Source organism: Callithrix jacchus, chromosome 5 (genome assembly GCF_049354715.1).
Source record: "Callithrix jacchus isolate 240 chromosome 5, calJac240_pri, whole genome shotgun sequence".
NCBI lineage: Eukaryota > Metazoa > Chordata > Mammalia > Primates > Cebidae > Callithrix > Callithrix jacchus.
Genome location: NC_133506.1, coordinates 151,259,513 through 151,278,271, shown reverse-complemented (window position 1 = coordinate 151,278,271; position 18,759 = coordinate 151,259,513). Strand labels below are relative to the sequence as shown.

Here is an 18,759-nt window from a genome sequence, read left to right as displayed (position 1 = left end):
GAAAGGCTGGACTCCTTCCACCCCAATTCAGTGTGAGAGTCTGGGGTGAGACTGCATTCCTAACCCGTCTGCAGGTGATGCTGGTGCAGCCCTGGGACCACACTCTGATACCACTGATGGAAATAAACAGGAAGGCAAAGGAAGGCAATTCAAGCAGTCAAGAAAACTCTTTCCAGTCTTATCTGCCTATAGAAAAACTGATATGCTTCATTAACTCCAACAAAGTTAAGATTTTGTAGGTAAAAGATAGTGGAAAGAACACTGAACTCAAAGTCAAAGGTCTGAGCTCTAGTGTGGCTCTCGGTGACCTTGGGGAAGGAACTTGGACCAACTGGGCTTCGGTGTCCTTACCTGTTATTCTTTTTTGTTTCTTCGTTTGTTTTTTGAGATGGAGTCTTGCTCTGTGACTGGGCTGGAGTGCAGTGGTGTGATCTTGGCTCACTGCAACCTCTGCCTCCTGGGTTCAAGCAATTCTCCTGCCTCAGCCTCCCAAGTAGCTCGGACTACAGGCGCCCACCACTACACCCAGCTAATTTTTGTATTTTTAGTAGAGAAAGGGTTTCACCATGTTGGCCAGGATAGTCTCAATCTCTTGACCTTGTGATTCACCTGCCTCGGCCTCCCAAAGTGCTGGGATTACTGGGGTAAGCCACTGCGCCTGGCCCTTACCTGTTATTCTTAAAGAGGCTAGGTTAGATTGTCCTTTCCTTCCCTTCCTTCCTTCCTTTTTTTTTTTTTTTTTGGCAGTGTTTCACTCTTGTTGCCCAGGCTGGTATGCAATGGTATGATCTTGGCTCACTGCAACCTCTACCTCCTGGGTTCAAGCAGTTCTTCTGCTTCAGCCTCCTAAGTAGCTGGGATTACAAGGATGCACCACCGCACCCAGCTAATTTTGTATTTTAGTAGAGACAGGGATTCACCATATTGGTCAGGTTGGTCTCAAACTCCTGACCTTAGGTGATTTACCCACCACAGCCTCCCAAAGTGCTGGGATTACAGGCATGAGCCACTGTGCCCGGCTAGATTGTCCTTTCAATCTCCACTATTCTGTGACCATATAAAAGTTTGCAGTGAAAATGTACAAAAACATCATTTGTTCAAAAACTCTACAATTCAAACACTTAATAATTAACACTTGCCTTCCCTTACATTAACATGAATTAGGGAGATTCTATCATCTATCCTCTCTTTAGAGTAAAGCTTTACAAATAATCCTGACCCTTCCAGTTGCATCTTCACTTCTCTGGTTCCAGGAAATTTTAAGCCTAGAAGCTCCCTAAACTGCAGGCAGATAGTGGAATGTTGTCTTAGAAACTCAATTTGAAAAATAATGACTATATTAAAAAATTGAACAACATCTGTAATTCATGTTCGATCATGCGGGTTTGAGTATTCGAGGATGAGTGGAGATACCTTTACATAGACAGTGTCTTTATTCCTACCTGTAAAATCAAGATGTTTGTTAACATTAAAGAACAAAATTAAGTGCTGGAAGTCTACCCTGTGTCTAACGTAACCCTCCATTAGGCCTAGTCTCTACTCTGGGCCATGGAGCAGATGGACATTGTGGAATAGGTGACATCTGACCTGGGTCTTAAAGGACAGGTAGGATTCTGACAGGTAGAGAAGAGAAAGGGGCCACTTGGGCAAATGGAACAACATGGCAGGTACACAGAGGCATCTGCCAAGTGTCTCTCCTCACCCCCTCCTCCTGTCACCCTACTACCACACATCCCTGGTCTTAGTATATCTGTTCAAACTTTGTCTTCACCAAGGAACTGTAGAGTCCTCAAAAACAAGACTGTCTCTTATCTTTATCCCAAGCACTTAGCACCCTGCATGGCACAATTAGGTAAATAACTGTACTCACTTAATATCTGTGGACCTGAACCCAACCAATTCTACAATACAGTATTTGCATAGCTGAAATGAAGAAGAAGGTATATAAAAAACTTAAACTCTTAAGTCCTATAAAAATTTAGGTTTTAAAATATTTATTAGTATTAGAACTAAGGTCTTAAATGTTAAACCAATGAATGTGGACTTTATTTGGAGCGTCATTGGGAGCCAGTGTGTTTCTGGGAAGAATGCTGGTCTCATGTTGCTGTGTAAAATGGGAGAAAAAGGGCTGCTCGGAAGGACAACACAAACTAAAAGATGACTCCACCTACCATGAGAAGACTAATGAAGGTGAGAACTTATCTGGTGCCCGTTAAAACAGAAAAAAGATCCTACATCTTACACAAATGAACCCTCGCATGTTATGATGATTAAGGTGTTGAAGAAGTGGTTTTAGAACACTGACTCTAGAAGCTTTCTCAAAATCCCCAACCTGTGGCAAGATATTGGTCAGAGTTCTTGTACCCACACACTGAAAACTGTTAGCGATGTATACCTGGGTGTGACACAGTTGCATTTGATCATAGTAATAGAACAGAAATGACTTTGGAGCATGATCTATGGCCGGGGATATTGTATATTGCCTTGTGTCCACACTCAGCATGCTTTCAAAATATTAGCTAATGTGCATTCATAAGAGACAATGTGGGTACAGAACAAGTTAATGTTACCACCATAAGGAAGAAAAATAGCTAATCCAGAAGTAAACTTGCTCTGTAGGAAAACTGTACCAGTTTCTACAGGTCAAGGGAAGCGATAAAAACAACCGAATGTAATATGTTTGAATCCTGATTTAAGCAAATCAATTGTTAAGACTTTGTAGGATTATAAAAAACTTGAGTATGAACTGGATATTAGGTGAGAGCAAAGAATTATGGTCAGTTTTGTTAGATATGATAATAGTATTGTGGATAAATGAGAAAATATCTATATTTCTTAGAATGCATACTGATTATATGGGGCTCAATGACATGATGTCTATATTTGATTCATAATACTTTAATGAAGAAAAACCAGGGCTGGGCACGGTACCTTATGGCTCTAACCCCAGCACTTTGGGAGGCCTAGACAGGACAATCACTTGAGACCAAAGGTTTGAGACCAACTGGGCAACATAGTAAGACCCTATCTCTACCAAAAAAAATTAAAAGTTAGCCGAGTATGGTGGCATGCACCTGCAGTCTTAGCCACTGGGAGGCGGAGGCAGGAGGGTTGCTTGAGCCCAGGAATTCAAGGCTGCAGTGAGCTATGACTGTGCCACTGCACTCCATCATGGGCAAGAGAGACTCTCTGTAAAAAAAAAAAATATATATATATATATATATTTTTCGCCAGGCATGGTGGCTCACGCCTATAATCCTAGCACTTTGGGAGGCCGAGACAGGCAGATTTCCTGAGCTCAGGAATTCAAGACCAGCCTAGGCAACATGGTGAAACTCCATCTCTTCTAAAATACAAAACATCAGTCAGGCGTGGTAGCGGGTGTCTGTAATCCCAGCTACTCAGGAGGCTGAGGCATGAGAACTGCTTGAACCTGAGAGGTGGAAGTTGCAGTTAGCTGAGATTGTGCCACTGACAACGAAGTAAAACTCTGTCTCAAAAAAAAAAAATGTATTTTTAAAATTAGAACAAAAGCATAAAGGTACAAACAAACCAAACATGACTAAATCTTGGTAACTGTAGAATCTGAGTGATGGCAACGTGTTACGTATTATCCTAATGTTTTCCCCTTTTGGGTCTGTTTGAAACACTTCATAATAAAACATTATTTAAAAGATTCATTTATAAAAAGTTTCCTATATTTATAATGGCAAGAATAAAGGAATGCCATCTTAGAACCTCAATTTGAAAAATAAATGACTATATTAAAAAATTGAACACCATCTGTAATTTAGGTTCGATCACACAGGTTTGAGTATTCAGAAGCACTCACTAGGGTTTCAAGTCCCGCACCTGTCTGCATAACTGAATGTTGGCCTGAGTATGTGACCTCGAAGTATTTACATGTATAACATACAGCAAGGATGAGTGGAGGTGCATTTACATAGGCATCCTTTATCATATAATATGATTATGGCTTCTCATCACTATTTTCGCTTCAAAAGACTATGAGTGTGATCAGTTAATCAAATCATTAAATTAAAAAACTAACATTCTTTAGACCTTAGTTTAAGGCATTCTGCAAAGTTCTGTGTAGAATATGAAATAGATTTAAAAAGACAGTTTGAAAGATTTTAAAAGTTTAATCTATTCAGTCATACTATGCCACTAGATTGAACGGCCAAAGGTTGAACAGCCAGTGGATGCGCACACAAATTGAAGAGAGTATTCATTCACTAATTTCTTCATTTATTCACATATTGAATATTTACTGAAGGCCTACTCTACTCGGGGCATTGGGCTACCTGCTAGGGGAATGAAACACGCCTGGCTCCTGCCCTCACACAGCTGATGGTGTGCAGGGAGACAGGCATTATAGAATAAAAACACAGAGGACTGTAATTGCAAAGTGGGAAGTGCTACAAAGGCTGCTGCAGGAGAGATGCAGGGGAGACTTACCTGTGCTTGTGGGGGTTGGGGTAGAACTTTGGGAGAGTGACACTTAAGCTGAGAACTAGAAATAACTGATGATAGATACAGTCAGGGAAACCTTCAAAGTGGAAGAGAACTGGGGCACAGGGGTTTGGGAATTTATGCATGGTGGAAAAAAATGTCATGATGGCTCACATGCTCACTTGCTTCTAGGTTTATGAGAGTCTGTTCTGGCCAGCCACTCCTTGGTACCCCCCTCTGCTAACAGTTTATGTCATCTTTACTGTCATTCAGAGTTCTGGTTGCCTCTTGACATACTATGACATATTACATATGCATTTCCTATCTGTTTCCCCCACTACATTTAACTGCAACAAGGGCAAGGAGTTTGCTTTATTCCTCCTGTGCTCACCTTCTAGCACAGTGCTAGGCTTAACACCAAGTACTCAACAAATACTTATTGCTTTAAGGAGTAAGCAAGTGGTAAGACGTATGAGGTCATGCATTGTCTCCAGCTTAGAAACCTTACATTCAACCCAAGACTTGCATCAGAACTACCAGGAGAGCTCTTTCCTCAACCAAGCAATACTCTGACAAATAAAGCACCAATATGCTCAGGAGTAGAATATTATGTCAAGGACAACAACATGTCATTTCTGCTGAGAATGTGATGAAGGGTATGTTGGGAATACCTAGCTGTTGGAATCTTTAAAGCAGAGTTTGTCAAAGTGCAGGTTCTGGCCCATTACTGGATCATGAAATTAATTTAGTGGGTGCTAACCAGCCTGATTTTGACGAAATAGAACAGAAAACAGGAGAAGAGAAAATAGCAGATTGGTGGCATCCTGCACAATGAGGAGGCAAGCACTGTTTCACAAAGCTGCTGTTTGCAAACTCAGTCTGTGTCTATAGATGTGTATGTGTGTGAGTTCTGGTCACAATGCAAAGTGTGTTTCTTACTGTGGGTCATGGTCAAAAGGCTCTGGAGGCTCAGGAGCTAGAAGTCATTCCAAGACTGTTATCTGGGCATTGGACCGAGCCCTGCCAGAAATGGCAAACCAGCTTCTTGGGCTATGTTATTAGAATCATATTTAAGTGAAACATCAAGGGCAAAAGAAGAACACCATGGTGATGTTTTTTGCAGCTGAACTGGCGAGTGCATTACACAGGGACCCAACATAAAGGACACTGAAGACTATGCAGACTGGACATGGCGGGGGCCTGCCACAAGGGCAATGCCAGCAACTACAAATAAACATCGAAAATTAAAGTTATAGCTGTTCCCCTCCAGAGTCCCTTGGGGACTACATGATACAGGGGATGACTGGAAGGACAGTCTAATCTTACAGATGTCTTTGTTAATGTAATATGCATTATACTATAAAATTATATACCTATACACAAGTACAATACACTTTATAGTATGCATTCTGCTAAAAAATATATACATATGTATACAATAATATACCTATGCATATATAATATGTATTATAAAGCATATATGATGATACACATTTCCATTATAAAATGTATATGGTAACTATATACAAGATAGATATACTTGTGTGTATATATATACGAGTTCCAAGATCTGTAGCAAGCAAAGGGCTTCTAGTACAGTGTTTACAACAGAAGCTCAATAAACATTTATTCAATGAGTTAAGTGAATAAATAAAATATTTTCCAGTCTGGTTGGTGTTTGATTTTATGAGCATCTAAATATTTATTAAATTCTTGGTTCATATGGGCTTATTCATTTAGATGCCAGCTCATTTAATAAAAAATGTTAGGTTTTATTAAATTCTTAAAAAGTTATGGCAATGTACAAAGGTGATAAATCTACCAATTCACAGAAGCAAATTAGTTGTTTCTGATGCCTTTATAGTAAAGTTTAATACATAAAAGTTTACTAACTTTACTATAAAGTTCATTTTACTATAAACTTCGTTATCAGCAAAAAAGGCAATGAGTGAAAAAGGAGTCAATATGTTCACAAAAATGTGGGAGTGGTCTGCTCAGCCAAAATACACTAATGGTTAGTAACATCTCCAATGGATACCACACAATAGAAATATTAAGTATTTCATATGAGTCCTATAATGATGCAACTTCTTCCAAATACCTGAAAATACAAATTTTATCGTTTATCTTGTATGCTTGTTAGATATTTAAAAAAATCCCTTGTGAGGAAAGAAAATGCTTCCTAATGCACACTCTATAAATCACAAAAGTAAGAGGTAAAATAACGACTAACAGGAATTTTATTCCTAGAAACAGAATAATATCATATGTAAACTTCCAATAGTTTCATTAGAGATAGTGCAATCATATAATTAGCAAGCAACTCAACCTCCCAAATCTTTAGTAAACAAAATCTTTCTCCTTGATTAGAACAATATGTGTGTCTTTACCACTTACAAGTTAGCTGCTCCTACCTTCACTAAATAAAGATAAAGAGTCAATATCCAAAATGCATGTAATTAACTCTGTGTCATGGATGTCTCCTCTCGTTAGTTTTTTGGAACTGTTATACAATATTGCTTAAAATGTTACGTTAGAACCAAGGTAACTATGCCATTGTCTAATAAAGGAAAAGCACTGGCATGCAGTTTCGACCCATTTAATGTTGGTTAACATACGGTGTCCTGTTTTTAAATTTATAAACAAAAAGGAAAAATATTTTATTTTTTTATATGTTGGAGAAGGCTAAGCCAAAAATAAAGAAAAAACTGCTTTTAGGACTATTGCAATGTTTCAAACAAAACAAGGGCATTGACATTAATATTTAGAAGGAATCAAGCAGAAATCCTACTTCCACTATAATAGTAAACACGATAGTATTAATTATTTTCCAAATACATACTAGCTGTTTTTACAGACCAGCAATTTTACTGCAGCATCATATCAGATCTTTTAGTGACAGTTAAGTGCACAGAAAAAAATTCCATTATATCATGGCTGCCTGTTCCACAGGCTCATATACAAAAAGGACATCTTGTGTCCAAAATGTAACAATCTCAAATGTAAGACCTCAAGCATTACTCCCGTCTCTGAACAAAGACATTATAAGTAAATCCCTGCACGTAGCTGCAATTGTTACCTCCACCCCCATCCACTGAAAGCTTTAGGAGAATCCTCCCACACTCAGCATTTAACAACCAATTAGCCACTCCATACATATTAACAGCCTTTCATACCTACCAAGCCCTTTTATGAAGCTGATCACACAGGATCGTCTCCAACAAGCAGTTGTAATCTCCATGAGCCTGAAAAGAAACCCAAACTAACAGTCTGGAACAACTACACCAACTATGTTCCAAAGCCAAAACACATGATGATGGGCTCCATGGTCCTGTTGCTCACTGCCACCATAAGTGTCTCAGACACAATGCAGGGGCCTTATATTTTTGGCCCCAGGTGTATTTTTGGTCAGGTGCTAAAGACCTACAGTAGAAGACAAACTAAAACAGGCCTTCCGTCCAGGGCAGACTGTTCATACCACTAGTACAATTTTTAGCTGCACAGTAAAACAGTGACCTACAACTCGCAGAGTGCCCGTATGTCTATATTTATCCACAAGAACATACTATGCTGACAGATTAGTAAAGCTGCTCAAAGCACTCCAGGAACATGAGACCGACCCACACAGTTTGCCATAAACAGTCCATGCATGGCAAATACACACATTGCCCCGCGGATCTAATGGGCTGGGGTTGTGTTCTTGTGACTGAAGAAATGTAGGAGCAAAGATAACACAGGGTGAGTGACAAACTGTTGCTTTGGGACTAGGGGCACTTGGCTACGAATACAAACAGCTTTCAACAGCTTATATGCTTACAGACAAAACTAACAGCAGAGAATCTGTATCTGAAGCCAAGAGTCAGGGAGAAACCATATACCCTTAAGGAAAATGAAACACTGAACATCTGTTGACATAACTTGCAAAGGAAAGTGATTGGATTCAAATCTATAGTTACATGATTTTAAAAGACACAGCCTAAATTGACTTGTTAAAAACTTAATTTATAAAACAAAGATGGAGCCAATATGGAGAATGTTAAGTGTTCTACCTTCAAAAGAAAACAGGTTTAGGCTAATGAGGAGGTTTAGGAGGAAAATGCAAAGTTTTACTTAAAAACAAAAGTGTAACTAATTGATCTTCCTACGGGCATTATTTCTGAGAGAAGAATTCTATGAGGGTCAGTGAAAATTTATTTCAGCTGTGAAGATTCCGAAACCCAAGTAATTTTCTATTCTTGATTTATTCAGGGTAATTAAAGGTTTTCTTTAACAATATAGGTTGAAATTACCAAACAGCAAGGAAGGAGAACTGACTGATGAACTGAAACATTTCACAGGAGGAAAGAAAATGTCCAAATTACCAAAATGAACACTTGAAGTGATTCTGCTGAGCTAAACACCAGCAAAGATGCCCCACGCTACTCCTGCATTCTACACATTCAGGGTTTAGAATGCCTTTGTAGAATTGACAGAGGTGAATGTGTGGCATTTGATATACATTTTACTAAAGGAAGTCAAAACCATTAAAAGACAGTAGTGTGCATATGGAGGTATCTGTGTAAAGAAAAAGGAGGGTAAAGTCCTCTCTGTTCTATATATAACTAGGAATCCAATACAGAGTGGAAAAGACATTGGAGATTCCAAAAGGTGGGAGGAGCGTAAGAGATGAAACACCACCTATTGGGTACAAGGTACACTATTTGGGGGATGGGTACACTGGAAGCCCAGACCTTACTACACAATATCACCATGTAACACAACTGCATGGGTACCCCTAAATCTATAATTTTAAAAAAGATTAAAGAAAAAAATGGAATAAAAATAAATAAATAAACAAATAATATAAATAAACAAAAAGAAGGAGTTGCAATTCTCACATTTGATAAAATAGATTTCAAAGCAACAAAGATACAGTGGTAAAAGGATCAATGCAACAATAAGAGATCTTAATACCCGGATACATAAGACCCATAACGAGATTTAGACTCAACGAGACAGAAAATTAATAAGGATATCCGGGACTTCAACTCAGATCCGGAACAAGTAAACTCAATAAATATTTATAGAGTTCTCCATTTTAAATACACAAAATATTGATTGGCCATTATTAATACCCATTTTTAGAATGAAGCAATATTCCTGTTCTCTCTCCCTCTTTTTCTTCCTCTTTCTTCCTCTCCTCTCCTTTTTTTACTTTTCAACATTCTAGTTCCTTTCTTCCTCTCCTCTCCTTTTTTTACTTTTCAACATTCTAGTTCCTCACCTCTACTCAATACATTCCTCTGAACACCTGATTCCTTGTGATTCTCCCATCCCACTGAAACCTCCAATCCATTAAAAATAATAAAAATAAAAAAATAAAAAAACTTAATATTCCCTTTAGCAACATTTCTTTTGAAAAAGAAGATAAAGGTAATAATTTGCGGTATAGTCATTCATACTCAAAAAAAAAAAAAATGGAATTCTGCTTCACTATCTCATCAGTGTAATACTATATTCTCTATAATATTATTTTTTTGCTTCCTAAGTTTCTGGGACAGTAGTACACAAACCTGTGAATGTAATTGTAGAAGTCCACAATTCCTCCTTTTAAATCTGTCTAAAGTGGTCAGGTTCACCTAAATCCATGTTGATTATAAACAAATAAACAAATTGGAGTCCAGACCCAACTGAAAATTTGCACTTTGTCATCCTCAAGTCTCCAGTGCTATTATTATTATTATTATTAATTTTTTTTTTTTTGAGACGGAGTTTCGCTCTTGTTACCCAGGCTGGAGTGCAATGGCGCGATGTCGGCTCACCGCAACCTCCGCCTCCTGGGTTCAGGCAATTCTGCCTCAGTCTCCTGAGTAGCTGGGATTACAGGCATGCGCCACCATGCCCAGCTAAGTTTTTGTATTTTTAGTAGAGACGGGGTTTCACCTTGTTGACCAGGATGGTCTCGATCTCTTGACCTCGTGATCCACCTGCCTCAGCCTCCCAAAGTGCTGGGATTATAGGCTTGAGCCACCTCGCCCGGCCCTCCAGTGCTATTATTAGACTAACCTCTCAAATGATGTGCCTGTCACTCAGCTAAAAGAACATTACTTAAAACAGCCTTGTAGGAATATGAAAGAAAAAGTATCCTCTTCTTTCCTACTGTTTATAGATTCCAAGGGAAGTAAAATGAAAAAAAGGTGGAACAGGGAGCTAACATTTGAAGGAGGGAGGACTGGCCTTGATTCCGATCCTAAGTTAGGCACTTTCCATGTATTATTTCACTAAGTCCTCACAGTAACCTTGTAAGGTAGGCATTACCAGCTACATTTTAGAGTCAACGAGAAAGAACAAAAATAAGGTTGCTCAGGGTCATTCAAATACAGGTTTATCAGACTCTAGTGCCACTACATTTATTAATTTTTTTTCTAGTGCTTTCCTTAATATGAATTGGGACTTCTAAACAATAAGAACCTTAGAGTATTTGTCTTTGTATACATTTAAGAGATGCCTCAAATAATACATACATAATTTTTTTATGCAGATATTCTGCATATCCAAAACATAGCTGAATTCCAAAGTGCAATCACCTTTGGTGCCCTCCACCTCACCTGACAATCCCCACCTAAAGCCCATGTTCTCCTATATTAGACATAATCTTGTCCCTCCATCTAATATATGTTAAATTAAAAGCAAAAACTCATGGACAGGTGAAGTATCCTAAGGTCAGGCATACCGACAGTGTAAGTGACAGCTGTTAGCTGATGGCTGATATTAATCGAAAAATCAGAAAACAAAAACACAAAGCAGACATAAAACTTAAAAAGGAAAGTAGCCTACAGATATTTTAGTATAAAAAGAGAATGCCTTTCACATTTCAAAAGCCCTGAAGGTATCCAGTGTTATAAAATATATAATAATTAGTACATTCACAGATGATCTGAATTCATTTAGCTGTGGTTAAATTACGATAGCATTTTATGCCACAGATACATATAGAGATAGTAAAATACTTTTTAGAAAAAAACTTTATTCAACATTATGAAACTGGGCTAACCTTCATAATTAGAAGAAGTTTACTTACAGATTGTTGGCTCCCCAATGATTCTAAAAAAATGTCATGTATTTTAAACCATATTAATATAATCTAAATTTAATAAATAAACTGGATTGTTGACTTGTTTAACTGATAGTTTCATAATAAGCCCCAAATATTATTTGAATAAGTGACTTTAAAATTGATGCTTCCTTTTTCTTTAATATTCATAAAAGTTTCCTTTCCGCTTCTCTGTGGCCTGATAGCATGACTGCAAATATTTTTAAATGCAAATGAAAGTCGCACCCAATGCTTCTACCTTCACAGGCTTAGAACTTGCAAGGGAGTTCCTGAGTCTGTTTAGTTTACCTTGTTGCTTCTGTGAGGACTGTTCTTAGGCTACTTATTAGCATAAAGGTTAGATCATATAACTACTCTCATTAAATGCAGCCTACTAGGCCAGGCATGGTGGTTCATGCCTATTATTCCAGCACTTTGGGAGGCCGAGGTGAGTGGATCACCTGAGGTCAGGAGTTTGGTGGCCAACATGGTGAAACCTCATCTTTAATAAAAATATGAAAGTTAGCCAGGCATGGTGGTACATGCCTGTAATCCCAGCTACTGAGGAGGCTGGGGCAGGAGAATCGCTTGAAACCAGGAGGTGGAGGTTGCAGTGAGCCAAGACTGTGCCACTGCCCTTCAGCCTGGGTGACTGACTGAGACTCTGTCTCAAAAACATAAAAATTAAAAATAAATAAAAATAAATGTAGCATACTGGATTCTATCCACCTACTTTACTGTATAGTTTACCCACTCTGTTTATTATGGAATGCAAGAAATAACCACTGCGCACCAAGTCAAGAATTCTTTTTCCAGCTTATAGGAAAAGTCCCGATTTAAAATGATCATATTGAAACCCTACCTATTTCATTCAAAACCCTGAAGTGAGAGGGTACATATGCTGATGATGATTCTTATTTTTTTCATCATTAATCTTATAAACCCAACATTTCTCTAAACTGAGGTTTTAGAACCAGTTTGTGATAAATTCAGTAAAATATTTCAGTAATAAAATGGTTATATTTTATTCGTATGAGATATACATGATAGTCTTCCTAGAAATTCAGTGAATACGAAAGTTAAAATATTTTCACAGAAATATGGCAATTAACAATAGATGCCAGTGCCAAAAGGATTATGTATTTTCACTATTTTTCAGCGATTTCACTTGTATTAACAAAACTTTCAGAGACAAGGAGCCTCTGAGGCTATGTTAACGGAGGAACCAAATGGAGCACAACATAAGCAAACAGCACCTGCAGCCTGGCCTCTTCCCTGTGGAAACCATAATAAGGGCAGGGAACCCTTAAAAGATAATGTGTCATTGTGTCGGGAAGTACTGGTTATTAAATAGGCTTATAGTTGTAGGTAGCATTTGCCAAGCATGTCATTACCTAAAGACATATCCAGCAAACAAATGCAACCTGAAAATGTGTACTAGAAGGGTCACTAGGAAAATACTGGTTTGTTTTGGCACAGGGTGACTCTGACAGCAAGCTACTGGTGAAGCTGCATTCTACTAACCAGGTGTATGATACATACTGGGTACAGACTGTCTGAACCTACACAGAGGCTCACTTTAAACCTCCAAAGATCACCCATTCTCTGATAAATTACCAGGTGAAGTCTTAAATCCAATGTTGGAGAGAAGAATTTGAAGGGATTTTGTTAATGACAAATATTCTGGAAGATATACTAATTTAAATGTATTAGAAATACTCTAAATGTTCCTTCTCTAATAAGTTTTCCTGATTTCCATTACTCAGCTTATAGATATGCCCCAGTTCCATATGTGTAATTCCTCACTTGATCCTTCTGTTGCCCTCAGTTTTTAATTACACTGTTTTGGAGGAACATTGCACAGATTCTGTTTCTTGAGTTGAACTCACTTATTTTGCAAAGAGGGGTCTGACTAAAGTCCAAAGTTTGCCCAAAGATGGAGAGAGCTTTATAAAAAGTACAGACTCAATGGCCTCATGAAGGCCTATAGAATCTGAACCCTTGGCAAGGCTAGAATTTGTCTTTTTTGAAGGTTCTGTAAGTGATTCAAAAGATTCTCTAAGTGTACCTAGGTTTGAAAGCAACTGACGGCCCTTGGGGATATTCAGTAATAAATGATAACCGAGTATTCAGTAAACCACCCTCCCAGGCAAAGGAAGGCATAGGAGGGTTTAAAATAGTTCCCATCTTAGGCCAGGCATGGTGGCTTATTCCTGTAATCCCAGCATTTAGGGAGGTCGGGTGGGAGACTCACTTTAGGAGTTTGAGACCAGCCTGGTCAACGTGGCAAAACCCCGTCTCTACAAAAAACACAAACATTAGCTGGGAGTGGTGCTATGCATCTGTGGGCCCAGCTACTCAGGAGACTGAGGTGGAAGGACTACTTGAGCCCAGGTGGGAGGCTGCAGTGAGCTATGATCATGCCGCTGAACTCCATCCTGGGCAACAAAAGACCCTGTCTCTAAATAAAGAAGTAAATAATAAAATAAATGAATAAATAATAAAACAGCTATCTAGCTAGTAACTTTGTATCTATAACTCAGAACTCACCACATAATGAAGAATCAGGAAGTTAACCGAAAAAACCTGGGGCTTGTTTTTGCCGTCCTTCATTTGTTTTTTACCTTTAAACAGCCTCAGGGGTTCCATTTCTCTGCCCCAAATAGGTGTCAGAAATCTCCGTACTTTATATGCATAGACTAATGCAAGGTCTCACTTCAAGCCTAACTCTTATTTACAACCCAAGTAAGGTTTATTTATACATTGATTTTGTCTAGTTTTTAAACTTCTAGCAAATCGAATGCAGAAAACCAAAAGACAAGATGTAAAAAAAGATCACTTGATAAATGCATAAATTCTAAAAAACCATTTATACAATTAGTAACAACAAAGCAAGCGGTGCCATTGAGTTGGTATACCTTCCAGAATTCCTTCACAGGCCCTGTGAACATTTCCTGAATAGTCGCACTGAACCCAAAAAAAGGGGGATATGTTCAAGATGACACCCTGTTAACAGTAAAGGATAAACACTTCTGCAGGGTGTTCATATTTTCATTCAAAACATCTCAAAACTTAATAAAATTAACCTGACAGTGGGAGTTCACTTCTGAGTGACCTGTACACTAAAGGCACGGTTAGAATAAAAGTAAACAACTATTTTCATTTAAGAAACATCTTTTATTTATTTATTTAGAGACAGAGTCTCACTCTGTTGCCCAGGCTGGAGTGCAGCGGTGTGATCTCGCCTCACTGCAACCTCCACCTCCCAGGTTCAAGTGGTTTTCCTGCCTCAGCCTCCCGAGTAGCTAGGATTACAGGTGCATGTCACCACACCCAGCTAATTTACATTTATTTTTAGTAGAGGCGGGATTTCACCATGTTGGCCAGGCTGGTCTTGAACTCCTGACCTCAGGTGATCTGCCCACCTTGGCCTCCCAAAGTGCTGGAATTACAAGACTTTGGGAAGAAAGCATCTTTTAAACAGAGATTATGAGTTAGTATATCTAATCTCACTACATCATGCCACAGCATGGTGAATGAAGAGTCAAGAGAGGGTCAGTAACGGACTTCCAGCATTCCCTCACAAAGTGCTTGCGCTGATTGTTGCTGGATGTTCTATGTGCCTATATTTTTAAGTGGCAACTGAAGATAGATTTCAAATGTTTTTGGAAAGAAGTGGCAGTCATGGGGGGCATCTGAGCATGAGACACTGTTTTTGACAATAATTTAAGTGCCAGAATTTGCAAAGGCACATTTTCCAGAGTGGAGCTTATTAAATACAACTTATAGGAGGCCATAGGTTTGGACTGAGATCCTGCCCTAGGCCCAAGACCAGACCAAACCAGAATGGAAGTTCTGACTGGTCTTTAGAACATTAACCTTTCCCATGAAGTATGTTAATTCCGATGAAATGGTTAACGCCAGGAGTTCAGAGAATTGGCTCATATTTTTTTAGAGAAGGCATACAGAATTCAACACTAACAACTGAATATACCGAATCTCAGAGAACCATTCAGCTAAGTATTCCATAGCCATTAGCACCCAGTGCTTATGAATCATCTTTATTGGTTTTATTTAGAAGCAAATCCAAAGGAGAAATTTATATACAGAAATGTCCCTAGTAAGAGCACTACTATTTTGGAGGCTATACAGTAATGGTTGCTTTTCTGTCAAGTAAATTTTGCCTTTAAAAGTGCAGTGAAGGAGCACAGAAAAGGCACAGAGCCACACAACCTTTTACTACTAAGGCCTCTTTGCCTAACACCCCCATCCCCACACTCCTGTTTTATCCAAGAAGGATTCTTTGAGGCAACCTAGTCTACCTCATGTGTTTTTCCAAATTTCACCTTGTATTTTGAGTTGACAATATTTTTGAGAATTAAAAAACATAGCCCAAAAAAGCATCCTCCTTCAGGGAAGACTCAAAGTGTTTACAGTGGGGCCTCAGGGATGTACCTGCACTTAAATAAGGCCAAGTAAGGACTCTGTGGCATTATGGACCTGAAGTCCATGACCATAGGCTGATGTTGCCATTAATGAGCCATGGGACCTTGGACGACTAACACAGCCTGAGACCCAGATAGTTCGTCGGCAAAGACGATGAAGTCAGGTGCATACATGAAGAAACAGCAGTTGTCCTGCAGCATTTTATTAGTATCTACGCATTCTTTAGGCCAAGTTACCTAGAGAGCTTCATTCAAAGGATATCTCATAATTCTAGCAGGCCAAAAGATAAGCTGAGGAGTGTCAGAAGTCATTACTAAGCATAGTCAATAAGAGACAACTCCCAAAATAAAATCTAGTCTCAGAAAGTCATTATTTTATATTATAAAATAACTCTTCTGTCTAAGTCTGGGACTTCCTGAGAAAACAATCTGAAATAATTCTACCTTTATGGTCTAATACAGTAGCTATTAGCCACATATAGCTGTTTAGCTCTTGAAATGTGGTCAGTGTTACTAAGAAAGTTAATTTTTTTTTTTTTTGAGATGGAGTCTTGCTCTGTCACCCAGGCTGGAGTGCAGTGGTGTGATCTCAGCTCACTGCCCGCTCTGCCTCCCAGGTTCAAGTGATTCTCCTACCTCAGTCTCCCAAGTAGCTGGGACTACAGGCCTGCACCACTACACCCAGCTAATTTTTGTACTTTTAGTAGAGACAGAGTTTCACCATATTGACCAGGCTGGTTTTCAACTCCTGACCTCAGGTGATGATCTGTCTGCCTCGGCCTCCCAAAGTGCTGCAATTATAGACGTTAGCCACTATGCCCAGACAGAAACTTAATTTTTATTTTGATTGTTATTAATTTAAATTCAAACTTAAAAACTGACACTTGTTTCAGTTATTGGAAATGTTTTAAATATGTTTGGACACATTTGCATATATGAAAGTACTTTTTCAACTGTAAATTTTATTAAATCCAAATACCGATCAAGTGTTTTAGATAAATTTAGTGCTCAAATTTAAATATGTGGATGGTGTAAAATACACACTAAAATCTGAATTCCTCAAAAAAGGAATGTAAAGTATTTTATTAATAGTTAATGTTGATTACATGTTGAAACAACATTTTAGATATACTGAATTAGATAAAATAAATCATGAAAATTTCAATGCTTTTAGGCTTTTTTTTTTTTTTTTTAGAGTCTTACTGTCACTTAGGCTGGAGTGCAGTGGCCTGACCTCAGCTCACTGCAACCCCCACATCCTGGGTTCAAGCAATTCTTCTGCCTCAGCCTTCTGAGTAGCTGGGACTACAGGTGCCGGCCACCATGCCCGGCTAATTTTTGTATTTTTAGTAGAAACAGGGTTTCACCATGTTGGCCACGCTGATCTTGAACTGCAGATCTTGTGATCTGCCCACCGTGGCCTCCCAAAGTGCTAGGATTACAGGTGTGAGCCACTGCACCTCGCCTTAAGCTCTTTTTAATGTGGCTACTACAAAACTGATAATTACAAGTGTGCCTATTGCATTGGGCATACTGTTTTAGACCAATTAATGCTTTTTTATAAAACTTATCGACACACAGGGAATAATTTTGCAGATAAACATGAGAAACTATCCAGAAGAAGCTACAGTGTTGTGTCTTTATGAATTAGTAAATGCATGTAGGCATGTATAGTCACAAATTAAGTGATTAGAAATATTGATTTATTGATTCCATAACATTTATTAATCACTTCAAAAAGTATCAGGCCAGGTGAGACTGGGAGGTGGTCACCTTTATGTCCACTCTCTATGAGAGAACACGGAAGTAATTTGTCAAAGACAGTACGCTCAATAAATGCCAAGAAAAAGGACTAGAATATAGTTTTTCCACCTCTAGAGCTTGTACTCTTCCTGCCATACCAGATTGCCTCCTAGAAGTTGAGATTTGTGATATTAAATACGTCTATATAGCACCCAAATCTATTATAAAACCAAAAATATAAAACTGACTAGGGAAAATCTTTTTAAGCATCTTAGTCTTCCTCCAGCTCCAACCATATCATCCACATTACAGCTGCTCACTCACTGTCTTGTGCTAGCTCCAATACTGACCTCTTCATTCTTTCTGAATATCGCACGGATTTCCACCTTGCCTCCTTCTTTGTAGGAAGCACCTCATACTTTGCATATTATCACCGCTTCTGCTGCAGTGTTTTGTACACAGTGGCTCCTCAATGAATATTGTTTGATTTGTTGAAATCTTTAATTTTTTAAAACCACATCTATATGAGAAGGAAAGCTAGTACAATTGAATTGAAAAATTGTGATTTCCTGATACAAACTTGTATTAGCAAAACCACTATTTTGACATACAGTACTACTACAGCAGAATCATTTACATCTTGTAAATATAGTATACGGGTCTCACAGAATTAGCCTCCATCTGAAAACTCAGGAGTAATTCAGGCGCTGGGGAAAACAAGGTCAATATTTAAGCAGAAAGCTAAACGGGCAAATGTTTGTAGGATTTTTTGCTGGGCTTTTTTTTCATTCCGATAGGTAGTTCTTTAATTCCCTTCCATCTGCTCTTGCCAGCTGTTTTACCACTCCCTTCCTCTGCTTCTTCCTCTCCCAACTACACACTTTTTGCTTGACATATCTTTTCCTTCAATCCTGCCAACCCATCCTCTCCTTCAAAGACCTTGTAAAAATCCCGCTTATACCACAAAACCTCCCTTAACCAAATACAAGGGAAACGGTCATTTTCCTCACCCAACTACACCCTGGGATAAAATAATTTTGAGCTCCC

At 38.6% G+C, this 18,759-nt stretch overlaps 1 protein-coding gene across 9 annotated transcripts in view; it reads right to left on the bottom strand.

The window, feature by feature from the left end:
* FRY (FRY microtubule binding protein) overlaps positions 1–18,759 on the bottom strand; it is a 472,456-nt gene that overhangs the window by 240,647 nt on the left and 213,050 nt on the right. Inside the window, exon 1 of one of the 9 annotated variants that reach the window (XM_054256744.2) lies at positions 7,633–7,934. The exons of the other annotated variants lie outside the window; for them this stretch is intronic. Coding sequence (XP_054112719.2) covers positions 7,633–7,693 — 61 coding nt within the window. The 5' untranslated portion in view covers positions 7,694–7,934. Of the gene's footprint in view, positions 1–7,632; positions 7,935–18,759 lie in introns of those variants that run through there. 9 annotated transcript variants of the gene reach the window in all.